The 16,009-nt window shown below is 43.8% G+C and overlaps 1 protein-coding gene across 1 annotated transcript; it reads left to right on the forward strand.

Moving 5' to 3' along the window:
* The first annotated feature begins 12 nt into the window (after nt 1–12).
* Nucleotides 13–11,328, forward strand: SYT8 (synaptotagmin 8). Its single transcript, XM_044425917.1, has 8 exons — nt 13–136; nt 2,732–2,892; nt 3,886–3,981; nt 4,724–4,891; nt 6,448–6,615; nt 9,467–9,584; nt 10,223–10,356; nt 11,095–11,328. The coding sequence occupies exons 1-8, from the start codon at nt 13–15 to the stop codon at nt 11,326–11,328; spliced, it is 1,203 nt and encodes a 400-aa protein (XP_044281852.1).
* The last annotated feature ends 4,681 nt before the right edge of the window (nt 11,329–16,009 follow it).

Consider the following 16,009-nt stretch of genomic DNA (forward strand, 5'->3'; position numbering starts at 1 on the left):
CTTCCCTAAGCCATGGCTAAAGGAGCAGTCTCTGGCATCACTGCTGCACCCAGCAGTCCCAGTAACATCACAACAAGCCCTTTTGTGACCACCAGCCAGCCAAGCATCATTGAAGGCATCCTTAACAAAATCCCGTGTGAGTAAACTCAAGAGTTAGTAGTATTAAACCAAATGCAGAGACGATGCACCATTATGCTCAGCCGATGTCTCTGAATGGCGGGAAGTTCCAGGGTTTAGTTTCCTGTCAAAATAAGTCACTGGGACCTAATTGTAATATTTGCATTTACTTACAAATACACAGGTGGAGCATAGATGGAGATACAGCTTAAGCATATCAATAGATGACCAAAGTCCACTGATCCTACAGCAGATTGGTAGGGAGGCAGCCTCCTGAGATGCTGAGAGAGTCCAGAACCTCTTTTTTCTTTGTTCATCTCAGTTTCCCACAATCTGCCCTGACTCAAACTGCAGTTTTTCTTCACAAGCAGACACCTAGACCACATCTTCCTTAGTTCTGTAGGGAAGGTCTGCTATAAACTCTGCAGAGTTCCCCATTTCAAGCATTCCAGGAAATGGTTTTATGGCTACCCAGGAGCCATTGGGCAACTATTTAGTTCCCACAGCAACATAGCACCTGTATTTGCCTATAGAAGGAGATCTCTTGCAACCTTGCCAAGACTATTAAGGCAATTTTCAGAGGTAGGCCTGGACTCATTAATCTTCTTCTATTCAGACGCAGAACTTACAACAACAGAATTGCTGGGGGAGTTTGGTCAAGGCTCCATTGCTGTAAAGTCTTTGTTTTCTCTCTTTATAGCCTCCAAAATATGAAAATGCCCTACATACATGGAGCAATTACTCAGTTGGTTAGTTGGAATCAGTGTGCCCAAGCCCATTCAGCCCCTCATTTCTTTGGCTTCTGTGGTCCACAGTCCTTCTGTCTTTCCATATTTACCTGTCCAATTTTCTCCCTATCTGTTGTCTGTCAGCCGTGTGCCCCTGAGGTCCCTGACTTGCCTGCATGTTCATCCCCACTTAGTCTTTCCCACATTCATTCTTCTAGTGCATTGCCATTGTTGTTATTATGTGCCAGCAAATCATTTTTGACTTATGGCAACACTCTGAATGAAGGCCCTCCAAAATGTTCTGTCCTTGAAATCTCTGTTCATCCCTTGTAAACTCAGGGCTATGGCTTCCTTTATGGAGTCAATCCATCTTCAACTTTATGGAGTCAATCTGTCTTCAACCACCATTGCCCCCTTTTATCATCAGAACAGTCCTGGGAAGCTGATTAGGCTGACTTGACCAATATCACCATAGCAGTTTTCAATGTCAGCTTCTTTCCTGAGCAGGAATTGGGAATTTCTTTCTTTTTTCCCCCCTTTGGAGGTTAGTGTGGGCAGTTTCCTTTGGGACTGTAGCATGGTTAACATGAGCTCTTTGCAAGTGGAAAAACAATAGGATATTATTGTGGTAGCACAAATAAACAAGAATAGCTCCCTTCTGTCATGGCTGCATTAAAGCTGACACATGTACACAATTACTGTAATCATACAGTTCATCGCTCAGATAACCTGGCTCAAGGATGTGTTCGTATAGGGGTTTTGCAGCCTCAGGGTTTCTCTCAGGGCCACATGTGTCAAAATATCACCTGAACATGACCTTTCCCCATAAAACATGTGAGGAACTAAGAATAAAGAATGGCGGACTGTGAAACTCTGTCATCTTAAAAGGGAAATGGAGAGTCATGTGAAAAGAAGTTGTACCCATGCCTTCCTGGTTTTGTTTAATGAAAGATGATCAAAAGTGTGTTTCTTTAGGCTGCTTTCTTTCCATTTCTTTTTAAAATCCCCTACAAATGACTTTGGCAGGGTCAGGTAAGAGAAAACATTATTTGGCTGTGTGAATGGGGAGGATGCAGTACACAGTTGGCAGAAACGAAAAAAATATTTCCTCTAAGGAAAAGCCGGGCTGTTGATGCAATGAAGGCTGCCATCTGCTGGTAGTTGTAAGTATAACTAAAAGCAAATGTTCCTCAGTCTTCCTAAAACGTGAGAAGATACTTGTGATGGTTCTGGGATAAGCACCTGGCCTGGTTTCTTCCCATTAATAAAGTCAGAAAGAAAACTCCAGCCCCTTGTGAAAGAAATGAAGGGTACTTCTAAGAAGAGGCTTTTATTGTGTGATTGCTGGGACGCTTTCACAGAACTTGATGAGGGGTCTAGCCAACAATAACTTTGCTCTCAAATTTTCCCAGTGTCTCCCCTCTCCCTCTCCACCCATCCTCCCCACAAATAATCTAAGGAGCATTAGACATAATAGCTGCACAATGCCCTTTGCTTGCTAGCAATAGGAAAGCACCCCAAAAAGATATGAAAAAATGGTGTGGGGGGGGGGAGTTCCTATTGCCTGAGTGCCCTTAAGGTTATGGTCTTCCTGTCTTGATTATTTTTAATTTTGTTTTTGTTTGGAAGTATCTCTTCCAAACATTTGGTATTTGGAAGAGATACTTCCATTTCAGAAATGCTGACCTTGGCCAAGATGCCTCACTGATATGCTGTACCCTTCAGATAATTTTGATTACAGTACCCATAATCCTTGACCATTGGCCATGCTAATTTGAAGTGTTAGGAACTGGTGTCCATAACACCTGGAGGTCACCAGCCCGGCTGCTCCGTGTTACAAAAAGAGTCAAACTGAGCACCTTCCTTGTCTCCTAATGCTGTAACAGTACCCAGATGGGCTCTCATAGCCATCGCAGTCGCTGTGGGCCTAGTCCTGCTGCTCATCCTCATCTGCCTGATCAAGTGCTGCTGTTGCAGAAAGAAGCACAAGAAGAAGGAGAAACTCAACCTTGCCAACATCAATGGCTCCTCCACCACTGCCAGTCTGGTAAGTTCTTCCCATTGCTGTGTCCTGCCATGGCCAAGGTGGGTCAGCTCACTTTCAAGAGCTGGAATGTTGCACTCAGAAAGTTGAGGATAAACTTCAAGCAGAGTTCATCCAATGAGGACTTTGCAGTGAAACCTCTGTGTCTCTTCCTCTGTAGTTTCAGCAAAGTATTGTGGGAGATGATAGAATGAAGTAGCAAGGCAGGAAGAGAAAAGCAGCAGCAGCAACATTTATTGCACTGTCCAGCTGGCCTCCGTAGGGATGTCTTGGCCTAGAATTCCCATCTGCCTTAGCCAAAATAGCTAATGGTGACTGAACCTGGAAGAGATGACCAAAACATCTGGAAGGTCACAAGTTGTAGTAGGGGATGAGATTAGCAGCAACTCAACTACCAATTTTCAGACCCTTTTCTATTGGAAAAAGCAAGGAAATAAAAGCCTCTGATCCATTGAATGAGAGGCTGGCTGGTTGTAAGCGGGAAGAAGTGAAGGTCTAGCTATTGGATTCCAAACTGCCATGATTATAAGCAGTTTTGGTTCAGAAGTAACAGGGATGCGCCCAAAATAAAGATATTGGAAGGGAGCTTAGTATGGAAACTTTCCCATGGAAACTTGGGGGTATTACAGCTGCACTTGCTACTGTGCATTGCACATAGACCTAGTAGAGGAAATAGGAAAAATTAAGACATCGGATGTCTGGGAGCAGCTGGCATGACAGAGCAGCTTGAATGTTCATCCTTCTTATCTTTTGATTCGTGAATGGAGTCCTGCATGGAATCTGGAAGGTGTTCATTGATGAGAGTCCTGCATGAGTCTAATTTTCCCCGCTTGATTCCACAGTAGGTGTTCTTTATTATGTCACTTGCAGCAACTGTATTTTTCATTGGCACTGCCAGTTGCTGAACTGATCATCTGCTTCAAGGGCTGCAGCTGTGTTAGCAAACTGTCTCTTTTATCTTCAGAATAAAGAGAGGGTTTTGCTCTTTTGACTTAGGTTCAACCTGACATGGACGACATAGAATGTGGACTGGACAATGAGAAACGAGGACGACTGCAGTATTCCCTGGAGTATGACTTCCGTAGTCAAGAGGTATGATCCACAAATCCCAGGGTGCAATATGTGTTCCTCTTCTAATGTAAAGCTCTATTATCTCATCAAGGACCCATCTCTTCCCAGTGTTCTGAATCCATTATTTTCATAGAACAAATACTGTAGTTCTTTCTTGCACTTAGGGAATTATCAGGCAGCCCCTGGGGACCATAGGGCAGGTTGGATTCACAGCATCAGGGTTGGAGATGTGTGAATTGGAACCCCCTCACAGCCAGCATAGAAAGAATTGCATCAGCTGCTTTGCATAGTTGGTAAAACAAACCTCAGAAAGAGGGAAAACAAATATGAGGCACCCGTCTCTCCCCCCTTGGAAACACCATTGCTAGATGGCTAAAAACAGCCCTCTAGCAGGAGCAGAGAGATGAAGATCTCTTTACCTTTCCATCTCTGGCTCTTCATCCACTCCTTCTTGTTGAGAAACTAATGAAAAAAAGAGGTTGGCCCCATAAACAGGAAAGGGGAGGGAGAAAACTCCAGGTGCGCACATATATTCGCAGGCCCAGCGCAGAAGAAAATCTTTCCTAAGGAGCACTATATACCCCACCGAGAGGAAAGATATTCTAAAACATGGGACTATAAACATTTTTTTCTTCTTCTGGAGTCCTCTCCCTCCTTTTCTCCACTCCAATTGTTGCCCATGCCTGCAACATCTGAGAACATGCAAACTCTATAGGCATCGCCATATGATGATGCTAATATATTGGCACTGATTATCTTTAAGATGAAGGTTGGCGTGAAACAGGCAGCAGACTTGAAGGCGATGGACAGTGGAGGTACCTCTGATCCGTACGTGCTTGTCTACTTGACATCTGATATCAGGAAGAAGTATGAAACAAAAGTTTACCGTAAGACGCTCAACCCTGTTTTCAATGAGACCTTTGTTTTTCAGGTAGGATGCAGGGCCTTCTTATGCTAATCAATGCTTCTCTCCATCCCAGTATTGTACTATGTATATCTCTGTATATTATACAGGAAATCCCTTAATTATTAGGTAAAGTTACTCCCCAGTGTCCAGGGGTTGTTAATTAACTTCAGTGAAATGACACTCAAGTAAATGATTAATGGATGGTTTGTTGATAAGCCCTTTCCTAACAGCATTATCCAAACAAGCTCTGTTGAATTTATTGGAACAACTTCCATACCATGTATTTAGATCAGAGTGTAAATTACGTGGTTAAGGCAGACCTCAATGGGGATTTGCCTTTAGACAAGCAAAATAGCTTGTCAGTGAGTACATGGAGTGAAATGTTTATGTAAGGATACGTAATTTCTACAATTTTGAGATTATGGAGATCATTAACCACCTTAAATATAGAAGCCTGCATACAAATATATGAATTACAACGAGTTTATTTAATTTACTTAGACAGCATGGCTGGGTGGGGAATGTTGAGAGCTGCTGAATGATTTTTTTCTATTTGAACTGTTTTCTTTTTATTTAAATGGTATTTTAAACTTTAATAGTTTTAAAGTTTAGTCGCTCTGTTTGTTTTGTGATTTATTGTTTTGTTCTTTTTTATTATTTATTGAAATTGTTGTTTTAATTGTCTTTTTAAATATTGTAAGCCGTCCTGAGATCTTGTATAATAGGATGGCATACAAAAGCTTTAAATAAATAAAAAAAACATGTATAGGATTGTACTTTCAAAATATATCTAGGCTGCCTTTAAGAGCAAATTGTCTCCCAAACCAGATTATATTAAAAAATCCCACAAAAGAATTTGATAATAATGTGACAATATATTTATATATCTAAAAGCATACGGTAAACCTAGCAGCAGTATAGAGGAGGACCTAAAATTATCAAAGGTATTTAACATCTTTTTTTAGCTTAAGAAGACAACAGCAAAAGGCCAAAATGACTGAGATTTTTAAAGAAATGGATGGAATACTGAGAATTACATGTGAAAAGATTCTCTTGTAAAATGAATTCTTGGGATAATCAAAATTTCTTAGCAGTGGATTCAAGACAAACAAAAGAGAGACTTCCTCATACCTTACATTAAATTCTGTGCTTTGTTACTGTAAGATTTGGTGATAGCCAGCAGTTTTAAATAGTGTTTAAGATCATTAGGCAATTTGATGAATGATAGCCTTACCAATGGATGTCAGTCATAAAAACAGAAAATAGGACTGCCATATCCAGAGACTGTGTATAGGAGCACCAACTGATGGAGACAGGGGATAATTTTCACCACTGGGCCCAGCTTGTAATTTTTTGGGGATATATTTCTGTCTATAGTTGGAGATCCAGTGTTGTACAAGATAGATTTTGGCCTACTCTAATAGAGTAATCCTTCAGTTTTTATGTTAAGAATTTAATTCCTGTATAACACAGACTAATTTTTTGCATCAAGCTCATATAACTTCAGAAGGACATGAAATTTAATCCCACTAGAGAAGTCTGGGAATCAGATTGCTTTCTCTTTCTTTCCTCCTGTCCAGATACCGCAAGCAGAGGTTGCTGAAGCTAGCCTGGTGATGCAGGTGTATGACTTCAACCGCTTTGCCAAACATGACATCATCGGTGAGATGCGGCTGCCTCTCGGTGAGGTTGACCTGCAGCATGTCATGGAGCAATGGCATGAGCTCACAGCAGCTGGCAAGATGGAGGTTGGTATCTTGGACAGGTGGGTGGCAAATACTGGAAGAGAGTGTGGTGGCAAAGCTTTGCGAATCATCCACCCTAAGAACTGCTTGGTGCTCCTACTGTTCCTCCCCCGCAAATCCTAGCTCCTATTTAATTGGGTTCCGATATATTGAGAACAACAAGGGTGCACAACCTGTAGCCACCTGTAGCCCTTGCCCGATCCTGGTGCGGCCTCCAAGTCTCCATCACCACTGTACTCCTCCCATCTTGTGTGGGACGCTCTTCACGGTCCCAGTTCAGAGGCTTATGGGCACCACTGCTGGATCGAGACCAGCTGCCAAACAGGCTGAGAATCACCATGTGTTCTGACTGTTCCACCTTCTGCTGTGCCTTGCAGCAGCAACATTTGCCTGTGAAAGGGATATCGCCTTAGCTATTCCCACACATGCTGAGTCAGACAAAATGGCAACAAGCGTCAAGTGCTGACTCATGCTTCATACTCTTGCCAAACCGTGTTCTATAGGATGAACTTTTTTCTCCATCAAAAGATCACCTTACAAAAATGAGGCACTTCTGTCTTCAAAATCTGGGGGTGGAGAGGTGGGATGTTACATGGATCCATTTAGTCACAATGTCAGCTTAATAGCTGACTAATTTTGCTGGCCAAGCAAAATTTATTTTACTGGATAAATAGCAACACGTTTCTGTTACGTTTGTTGCATCAGGTTGCATGACTAACCTATTATATAAGTGTATTATATAAGATGGTCGCCACACTGGAAGTTATGTAAGTTCTGCTGCTTACATGGGCACATATGGAGAACAGTGTGAGAAATTTTGTAGCTAGGAATGATAACTCTTTGCAATCTGAAAACAGTGTGGGTATGTACATGCAAATCTTTAGCCTGAGCAAGCCAAAATATTTTTAATCATTAGAAGAGGAATTTTGGAAAATAAAAGAAAGTAAGAAGGAATGTTTTCTGCTGCATATATGACTTAAGTGAGGTAGAAAACAGGATGTTATGGTACAGCCAGTGGTGAAAAAGAAGGTATAGTCAGATATGAGAGCCTTCTTCAGCCTGGCATCCTTCAAAAGTGTTGGACTGCAACTCCCTTGCTAGCTGGGAATGATGGGAGTTGCAATAGAATTTATTCTGGGGGACCAATGTGGAGAAAGCTGGAATATGGAGCAGCAGTGGTGGTACCATGAACTACAACTTTTAAACATATCAGCAATTTTTGGGCTGCCAACAAGAAAAGGTGTTGGCCATGTTGAACATCTGATCGGGGAAGTGCCAAGAAAGACCAAAATTGCACAGGAGCTCTGGAAGGAAGCCCTGCTCACTATCTAAGCATGTGTTTAAGCACTTTGCACATGCTCACAAATACTATTCCTTGTTGGATAGTAAGAATGGCAACAAAGTCTTGTGCCACCTTAAAGGTTAAAGCATTAATGGTGTGTGTACTGTCTATGTCATCAGATGTATAAAATGTTAGCCAATAAAAGTTGGAATAGTTATATACAGATGCAAACTGTTTGCCAGAGTTAACTGAAATGCAAAAACTACAGATACTGATAATTACCTTAAGAGGATGCATATATAAAAGTTATTGAGTGATAAGGCAGGCATCCTTGCATGGCTGGGATAATTAACATGTGAAGTCTATAGTCAGTGATACTGACTATATCCATCCCAGATAGTTGTCATTAGGCATTCTGACGCAAGCAGGGGTACCGTGTCCATGGTAGTTTCAGCAAAGTTTACCTCCTGGTCCAAAGAGTGCTCTCTGTTGTTCATAGACAGAGGCTGCCTGAAGGAATCTCAGCTGAGTCCCACCATTTGGTGACAGAAAATGTCAACATGCCTGTTGGGGGAAGTGGAGGAAGACCAGTTTTCTGCATCTTCCCAAGTCCGTTTGGCTCAAACAAATGGCACCAAACCTAAGCTGGAAAATCCTGGCATAAAATGAAACTGAAGCAGATTTTTATTCTTCTTACCCCTTGAGAAAAGACTAAAGCAGTTGGGGCTTTTTAGAAAATGATCCTTCTTGGCTTATGAGCTCCCCATGGCTGCCACAGAAAGCTGGAAATGATAGCATCTTACCCTCAGCGAGGCAGTTCCTATGATGTGATTATTGCTGCAGAACTGAATAATGCCCTAGAGAGCACTATCTGGCAGCGATGACGGCAAATAGGACATAGCACTGTGGGCTGCATAGAAGCATGCAGTATTTGAGCACAGGGACCCATGCGGGAGAATACTTGCTGCAACAAAGCATCTTCTCTGCAGAACTGAGCTCAGGGGAACAAGGACTCTTGGACCACAACTTAATTGGCTGATGTCTTGGAACACCACCAAAAAGAGTCACTTTGTTGCTTTTAAATAAATACAAAAAAAGAAAAAAGAAAAAAAATGAAAGCAAGGAAAGTGCATTCAATCAAACAATCTTGCAAGCAGCATACTTGGGAAACATGGAGACCACTGGCTGAACCAACAGTCAAAGTATTGCCAAAGGCAGGAGAAAACAACAACATGGGAAGTCCAGTTTGTTAAGGGTACTTGTCCATGCCCTTAAAACAGAAGAGTTATTGTTCTTTGTTTGCCTTAAATACAAATACTTTTCAGCTCCTGAATATGTGATTTGGGAAATCTAAGACAATCTCCCAGTGCCCTTGTTTTACCTCTGTGTCATCAAAATTCTCCCTCACTCTTCTAAGAACGTGGGAATGACTTCTGGATGTGGATAATGACTTCCTGGTGGTCTGGAGCCTTTGACACTTTGTAATTGGGCCTTTTGGCTTCTGGTCTTAGCAGTTTGTCAGTGAGTTGTATGAACATTTTGCCTCCCTCCTGTCCTTTCTCTATCTAATAGCAAGAACGACTTGGGGAGATTTGCTTCTCACTCCGATACATCCCCAGCACCAGCAAATTAACAGTGGTCATCTTGGAAGCCAAAAAGCTCAAGCAGATGGATGCCCATGGCCTGTCAGGTACACGAAAACAGACACAGACACCCATTAATATATATTGCTCAGATCACGCTTGGAATCACATTAAGTCCAGGATCTTCTCTGGTCTAATGTAATAGCCTGGACATGGTATCTTGCTGTTCATGAACATAGGAAGGGTACGTCCAAGGCCTCTGTTGTAAGAACTCCAAGTATCTCTTGTGTCATGAAATGGAATGAGCTTGTCTGTAGCTGGTACTAGAGTGTGGTCTGAAGGGACATAAGACATTTGCCATGTTGAAGCTAAGCGAGTCTGGGGCTGGCCTCAGCTTGGAGGGGAGACCACCTGCAAGCTGCATGTAGCCACCTTGAGTGGGAGAAGGTGGGATATAAATGTGGTGGTGGTGGTTTCACAGTGTTTTGGAACAAAGGAAGAACTGGCTCACGACATGCCCACCATGTGGACGTCCAGCCTATCCTTGAACACCTGCAGTGCTGCTATAGGCTGCAGTGCTGGGAAACTCTAGTGGAAAGTGAATGTCAGGGGGAAGTGGTCCTATCCTGCCTTATAAGGGACCTCAGAGCGGCTGAAAGGCAACCCAGGATTACCTCCTGTTGTAGCCCAATCTAGAATTTCTCTTCTTCCTTTCAACTGTCTCTGGCAATTTTCTCCTTCCCAGACCCCTATGTGAAAGTGCAACTTATTCTGAACAAAAAGAAGTGGAAGAAAAAGAAGACGAGCATAAAGAAAAATACATTACACCCCTACTTCAACGAGGCATTTCTTTTTGAAGTGCCTTTCAGCATAATCCAGGTATGTCCTCTGTGTCCAGATGCCTGTTGCTCAGGAATTATCACCATCTAGATTAGCACAGTGCCTTTGCAGAGACATCTTTCACTCAGGCTGCCATAAGAATGTCTCTTCTTTATACCTGACAAAGCTTGGATGCCTGGAGCCCCCAGAGCTGCTTGTACATCTGTGTTATCCACCAGCTGCTGCTGCTGCTGCTGCATGCCATCAAGTCATCTCCGATATGGCCCTCCAGAACGTCCCGTTCATGACAGCCCTGCTCAGCTCTTGTAAACCCAAGGTGGTGGCTGTCTGTATGGCGTTATGGGCTAACCCTATAGCAAAAATGACACCAAGAGAGCAGGAGAGCAGGTGACTGGCTTGCATTTTACAGCACAGTTGTTGTCTGACTGAGACTGGGTCTGGCTGAGACCGGAGGGGTGCCGACGCACTCCTACTCCTGGTGGCTTTCCCTTGCACAGCTAGTTGGCTCTTGTGTGAACAAAATGCTGGATGAGACGGATCCTCGGTGTGACCCAACATGGCTTTTCGCAGGCCGCTGTGACAGCTGGGTGCTGACACCAAGCACACGTAGCCCTGTTAACCATGCGATGAGTGAAGGCCTTCAATGAAACATTTCAGCAGTGCAATGGGATGGGATGAACCCACCAAAGAGCAGCCATGGGGCTACTGCTATAATGTCTAAATTCCACCACTCTATAGGGGGAAAATGTGCTCAACTTGTGTTTTCCCTTCTTTCAGAATGTAGATCTGGTGATTTCTGTCTGGGATCATGACAAAATGTCCAAGGATGAGCAGATCGGGAAACTGTTCCTTGGCTGCCGTGCTGCAGGCAACCAGCTGCGCCATTGGTCAGATATGCTGGCCAATCCCCGCAGGCCGATCGCACAGTGGCACAGCCTGCAGCCTGTGGAAGACGTTGACAAAACCCTGGGCCTGAAGACACGTTTCAGGCTGCCGCTACCCAACAGCTAAACACGAAGGGAGCCCATCCTGTTTCTTGGATGGTCGGGCAAGTTTGCAAAGGAAGAGCTGCTAGCGCAAGTCCCTGTGGAACATGGGGATCCATGAGAGATATAGCTAAACGCTTTTAGGGCAAGACAATAAAATATTCTTTTGAGTCCCTGGCCATGCAAAGGGCAGCTGTCTCGGGATGAAAGGCGACCAGGACCAGCCCTACCATTAGGCAGAGGGAGGCAACTGCCTCAGGCAGCAGATGCTGGCAGAAAGCGATGGCAGCTTCCCAGCTGTTCACTTTGCACTTCCCAAATGTTCCTCTTGGACTCGCCGGTTGTTGCCCTGTTTGCAGACAGAGCTGCACATGCCACACTGCCTGCCTTTTATCCCCTAAATTAGCTTGCTCCCTCTGCTGTGGTGAACAGAGTCTCTCTGAGTTCTGCACATGGCATGGGCAAATGTCTTCTCCTTTGCCTCTGGCAGAAAACCGTGTGGGACGAGCCCTGTCAGGATCACAGGAGCCTCCAATCTGCCTTCATGGGATGACTCTGTGGTTTCAGCTTGGTAGGAAAGAGAAGCGCAAAAGAAGCACAAGAATCTACCACTGGTACAAGATGACACACAAGCCTGGGTTTACAGTGGTGTTAACTTGATGTGTGGGGAAAGCAGCACATGAACTTGTGCAGAGTAGTTATTTCCACCAAGCTGAAGAAGAAGAGAAGAACCCAGAACTAAACATAATTGCAGTCATGCTCATTACCCAGGACAAGCTGTTGAGGCAGCCATTAACAAACTGCTGGTTGGATACAGAGAAACAAGTGGATACCCCTTTCAGCATCAATGCTAGCTTTAACCAGTTTTTCAGCTGAGACAAGTGTGGCAAACAATACTGTGTGTGTGTGTGTGTGTGTGTGTGTGTGTGTGTGTGTGTAAAGCCTAAAGGATATTGTTAATTCATTGCTCCCCAGGGATCAAAGGGAGCTGCTTGCCTCCATGGCAGTTCTTTATGGCTTGGTTTGTGCTTCCAGATGGAAGCCTCCACGCCGCTCCCACTTAGAATGCCTTCTGCAGCTATTTCGCCCTTTTCTCCTTAATGGATTTTCTGATAGGAGAGAGAAGATGTAAGACACAGTGGGAGGACATAAAAGGGCCATGAGGGGAAGACGTCACCATGTGTACTCCCCCTCCCCACCCTGCTCTGGCTGAGGCAAGGGTGTGATAAAAGAGTAATCCGGAAGAACTAATCCTTGCTCTTTGAGATTGTTATGGATCTGAGAGTGGATGACTTTCCCTACTGGTGGAACCCTTCTTTCCAAAGGCCCCCCCCCCAAAAAAAAACCCCTACCGCTCTTGCTGAACCTCCTGAAACATGCTAGCAAGTTTTAAGCCAAGGACCCTTCTCTTCAGCCTAGCACTAGGAAAAAGAAGAAGAAAGGTGCTTTGAGTTTTTGCCCAAAGGCCAGAACTTTAACACAAATTCTAGGGAAATTCTGAGAATGCAAGCCATGACTTTGTAACCTTGTGGTCCTTCATATGGGGAAATTTTTACAGAGAAATCCCTGTTCAAGCAGCATACCAAACAAAGGAAAGGGAGAAAAAAAGAAAGAAAAGTGGTAGCTAACATAGCCCAGAGTTCAAATACAATCCATCTAATTTAGCTAGTGACAATGCAAAACTACTTGAGCAGAGCTTTGGGTTCCAGAGTTTATGCAGAGTTCTCTGCAGAAAGAATGGCCTGAGAGGCACTTGACTTCATTAGAAGGCAGGGAGTGCAATCAAACTTTTGGTTTCATGAGGCATTGGGTTAGAAAAAGCTGAGCCCTAAGTGGAGAATGGCAGTTTTGTACAATAAAAAGAGATCCTCCATTTCTTATGTTGGTGGTTCATAATAACCTTAGACTTGAAATATTAAGAGTTTGCCAGATTTAATTAGACAAACCATTGGGTGAGTTTGCACATCATGCTAAGCCACCCTGAAAATAAGCCACGGTGAATTGCTTGTTTGCCTTCTAACCCATGTTCCTCCCAAAAGACATGATGGCTCTCTTCAGCTTGACATGGCTTCTTTCCCCCTCAATCCACTTGCCTGCTTCTGGCAAGCACTGACCTTTACAGTACCGCCCCTCTCATATCCTCATCCTTGCAGAAGGAAACTTTTCTGACTTCCTGACCTGCTCTGATTTTTTTGTGTTTGCAACTTTTTTGTTTACTTTTCAGTGCTTTGGAAGTGTGCAAATGGTTTCTTTAAATTATTTTTTCTTCTGTCATTTCTAAGGGTGTAACTGCACACATTTGCCTGTATGCTTTTTGTTATTCTAACTTTATTACCTTACTTTTATAGCCTGGCTTTCTTCCTTCTGCAAAGAAACCAAGGTGGCTTTTAAATTTCTCCTACATTGCTTTACCCTCACAGCCAATCCTGTCAGGTAGGTTAGGCTGAGAGTCTGTGAGTGGCTCAAAGGCACCCAGTGAGTTTCATGGCTGAGTGGGGATCAAAGTGCATTTCTCCTGAGTCCCCATCCAATACTCTAACCACTCTACACACTCCAGATCAATGTCCCTTTTATACATGTTGCAATTCTTCTTGTCAGTTCCATTCTCTCACTGTATTATGGCTTGAACTGATACTTCTCAGTTCCCTCGGCCCACACTTTGGCGTTTCCCTTGTACTTTCAGAGTTCCATGTTTGAAAGTTCACTGTGGAGCTTTTGAGGTTGGTTCACTTTCCTGGCAGTGCTGAAGTGGAGTAAGTAACAGACATGGGAACTGACACAGTTAATGTACCACGGCAGACTATGCAGAGCATACAGGTGGATCTATGCACTTGTAAAGCACCGGGAGGAGAAATTACAAACACACACCATCACATTTAAATACACCTGAAATGCTAGACAAAGCAAGCTGGCAAATGTGCTTAGGACGTTCCCATCTGTCAGCTTTGGAGGGTCAGACATCCCTGTGCGGAGGGAGGCTGGAGGCAGCACTACTGAGAGTGTGGCAAGTGGTTGGGTCTTCTGCTATGCTCGCCATTTTGAAAAGTCACTGCCAAGCCACTTTGCTGGATTCACACATCATGACAGGCTGCCTCGAGAACATGCCATGCTCAGCAGCTCGGCAACAAGCCACAAGTTCTCCTGGTGGCTTGCATATGGGCTAACAAAGTGCATTCGAATTGGCTACACTGTGTTCGGATGTCATACTGAGCTACTCTGACTGGAACAAGTCACAAGCTACCATGGCTTATCATGAAGCATGATCCAGGCACTTGTGAAAGCACTTACATTTGGAGCATATATTAGGAAACAAGAAAGTGAGCTCAGGCCTATTCAGACATCCTGGCATAGTGCCAGGTCACCAGATGGTGATGAGCTACATCAGAATATAGGGGGCTGTCACAGAGGTGTTTCCAGACAGAGTAGTTTTTGGGCGGGGTGTCAATAATTCCCTCTCCCATGCACAAATGGTAGGGGAACTGTGTCACTCCTAGCCAAGGTAGGAGACAACTGGCACGGCAGAGCCAATCGGAAGGCACGGCTGCAATCATGCATCTGTGTTCCTTCTGTACAAAATTGCACACAGCCCTTCTATTCCTTTCTGCAGTGCTTATAGTTAAAGCACTAAACTGCACTCCAGAAGTGCAGGGATCTGCTGTCGGCAGGCATCCCTGCAGTCTCCATGCTACTTTGTATGCACTTTCTCCTTCTCAGGATCAATCAAATTTGCAAATCCCAACAATTCTAGTAAAACAGACCAGCATTTAAACAAATCAACACTTCATTAAAAATCTTCGTTGACTGCAGGCCTAACTCTTGCCATCCCAAAGCCGCTCCAAGTAGTGCAATACTTCAGGAAGATGCTTGGCAGAAACTTTGGCAAGTTTCCTCAGGAGGGAGCACTATAACTGTGCAGGGGGGGGGGGGAGGCAGCCTTTGAGAATGCCTCCCTATGGATCCTTCCGATGCCTTAACTTCGTGCAAAGATAGTACTGTTGATTGATATCAGAGCTGGTGAAAGCTGCCTTATTCCAGATTAAACTGTTGGTCTGTCTAGCCCATAGTACTGTCTCCTCTAAACAGCCATGGCTCTCCAGGATCTTGGGCAGGGAGCTCTTTCATCACCTGGTGCCCAGTAACTTTACATGGGACCTTCTTCATAAGAAAACCCTTCTGTGCCACTCAACAGAGGCCCCGCCCCCAAATTCAAAAGGAATAACCAGCTTTCTGCCCAAACCCAAGATAGGACTTGTCTGAGATTTGAACCCAGGGCCCTGGTTTTGGGGTCCCCTGTGTGGTGTGCATGGGCACCAATGCACCTGCAATACTTCTCTTGGCATTTGCCAGGTTTCCAGCTCCACAAGGTTTTTATTTACTTTCTTAAAGGTACAATCCTTTGTATGGTCAGATTTTTAAAAGTCTTACAATTCCATGCTAACAAACCAGGGAGATGGTTAGCTTACAAACTAAAGAAGGAAAGAGAAAAAGACTAATATATAAATTGAAGGATGGAGGAGGACAACTGCAGGTACAAAGTATGTTAATTAAGAAAATAGTGGAAGACTTTTTTGTAAAGCTGTACCAGAATAAAGAAATTCCAATTGAGAAAGTTAATGAGTATATTCAAAAGGGAAATTTACCAAAGTTGTCGGAGAAATACCAAAAAATATTAAATGAGGAAATAACAATGACAGAAGTAACTGAGG

This window comes from Varanus komodoensis, unplaced genomic scaffold, assembly GCF_004798865.1.
Source record: "Varanus komodoensis strain SLA01 unplaced genomic scaffold, ASM479886v1 scaffold16, whole genome shotgun sequence".
Taxonomy (NCBI): Eukaryota; Metazoa; Chordata; class Lepidosauria; order Squamata; family Varanidae; genus Varanus; species Varanus komodoensis.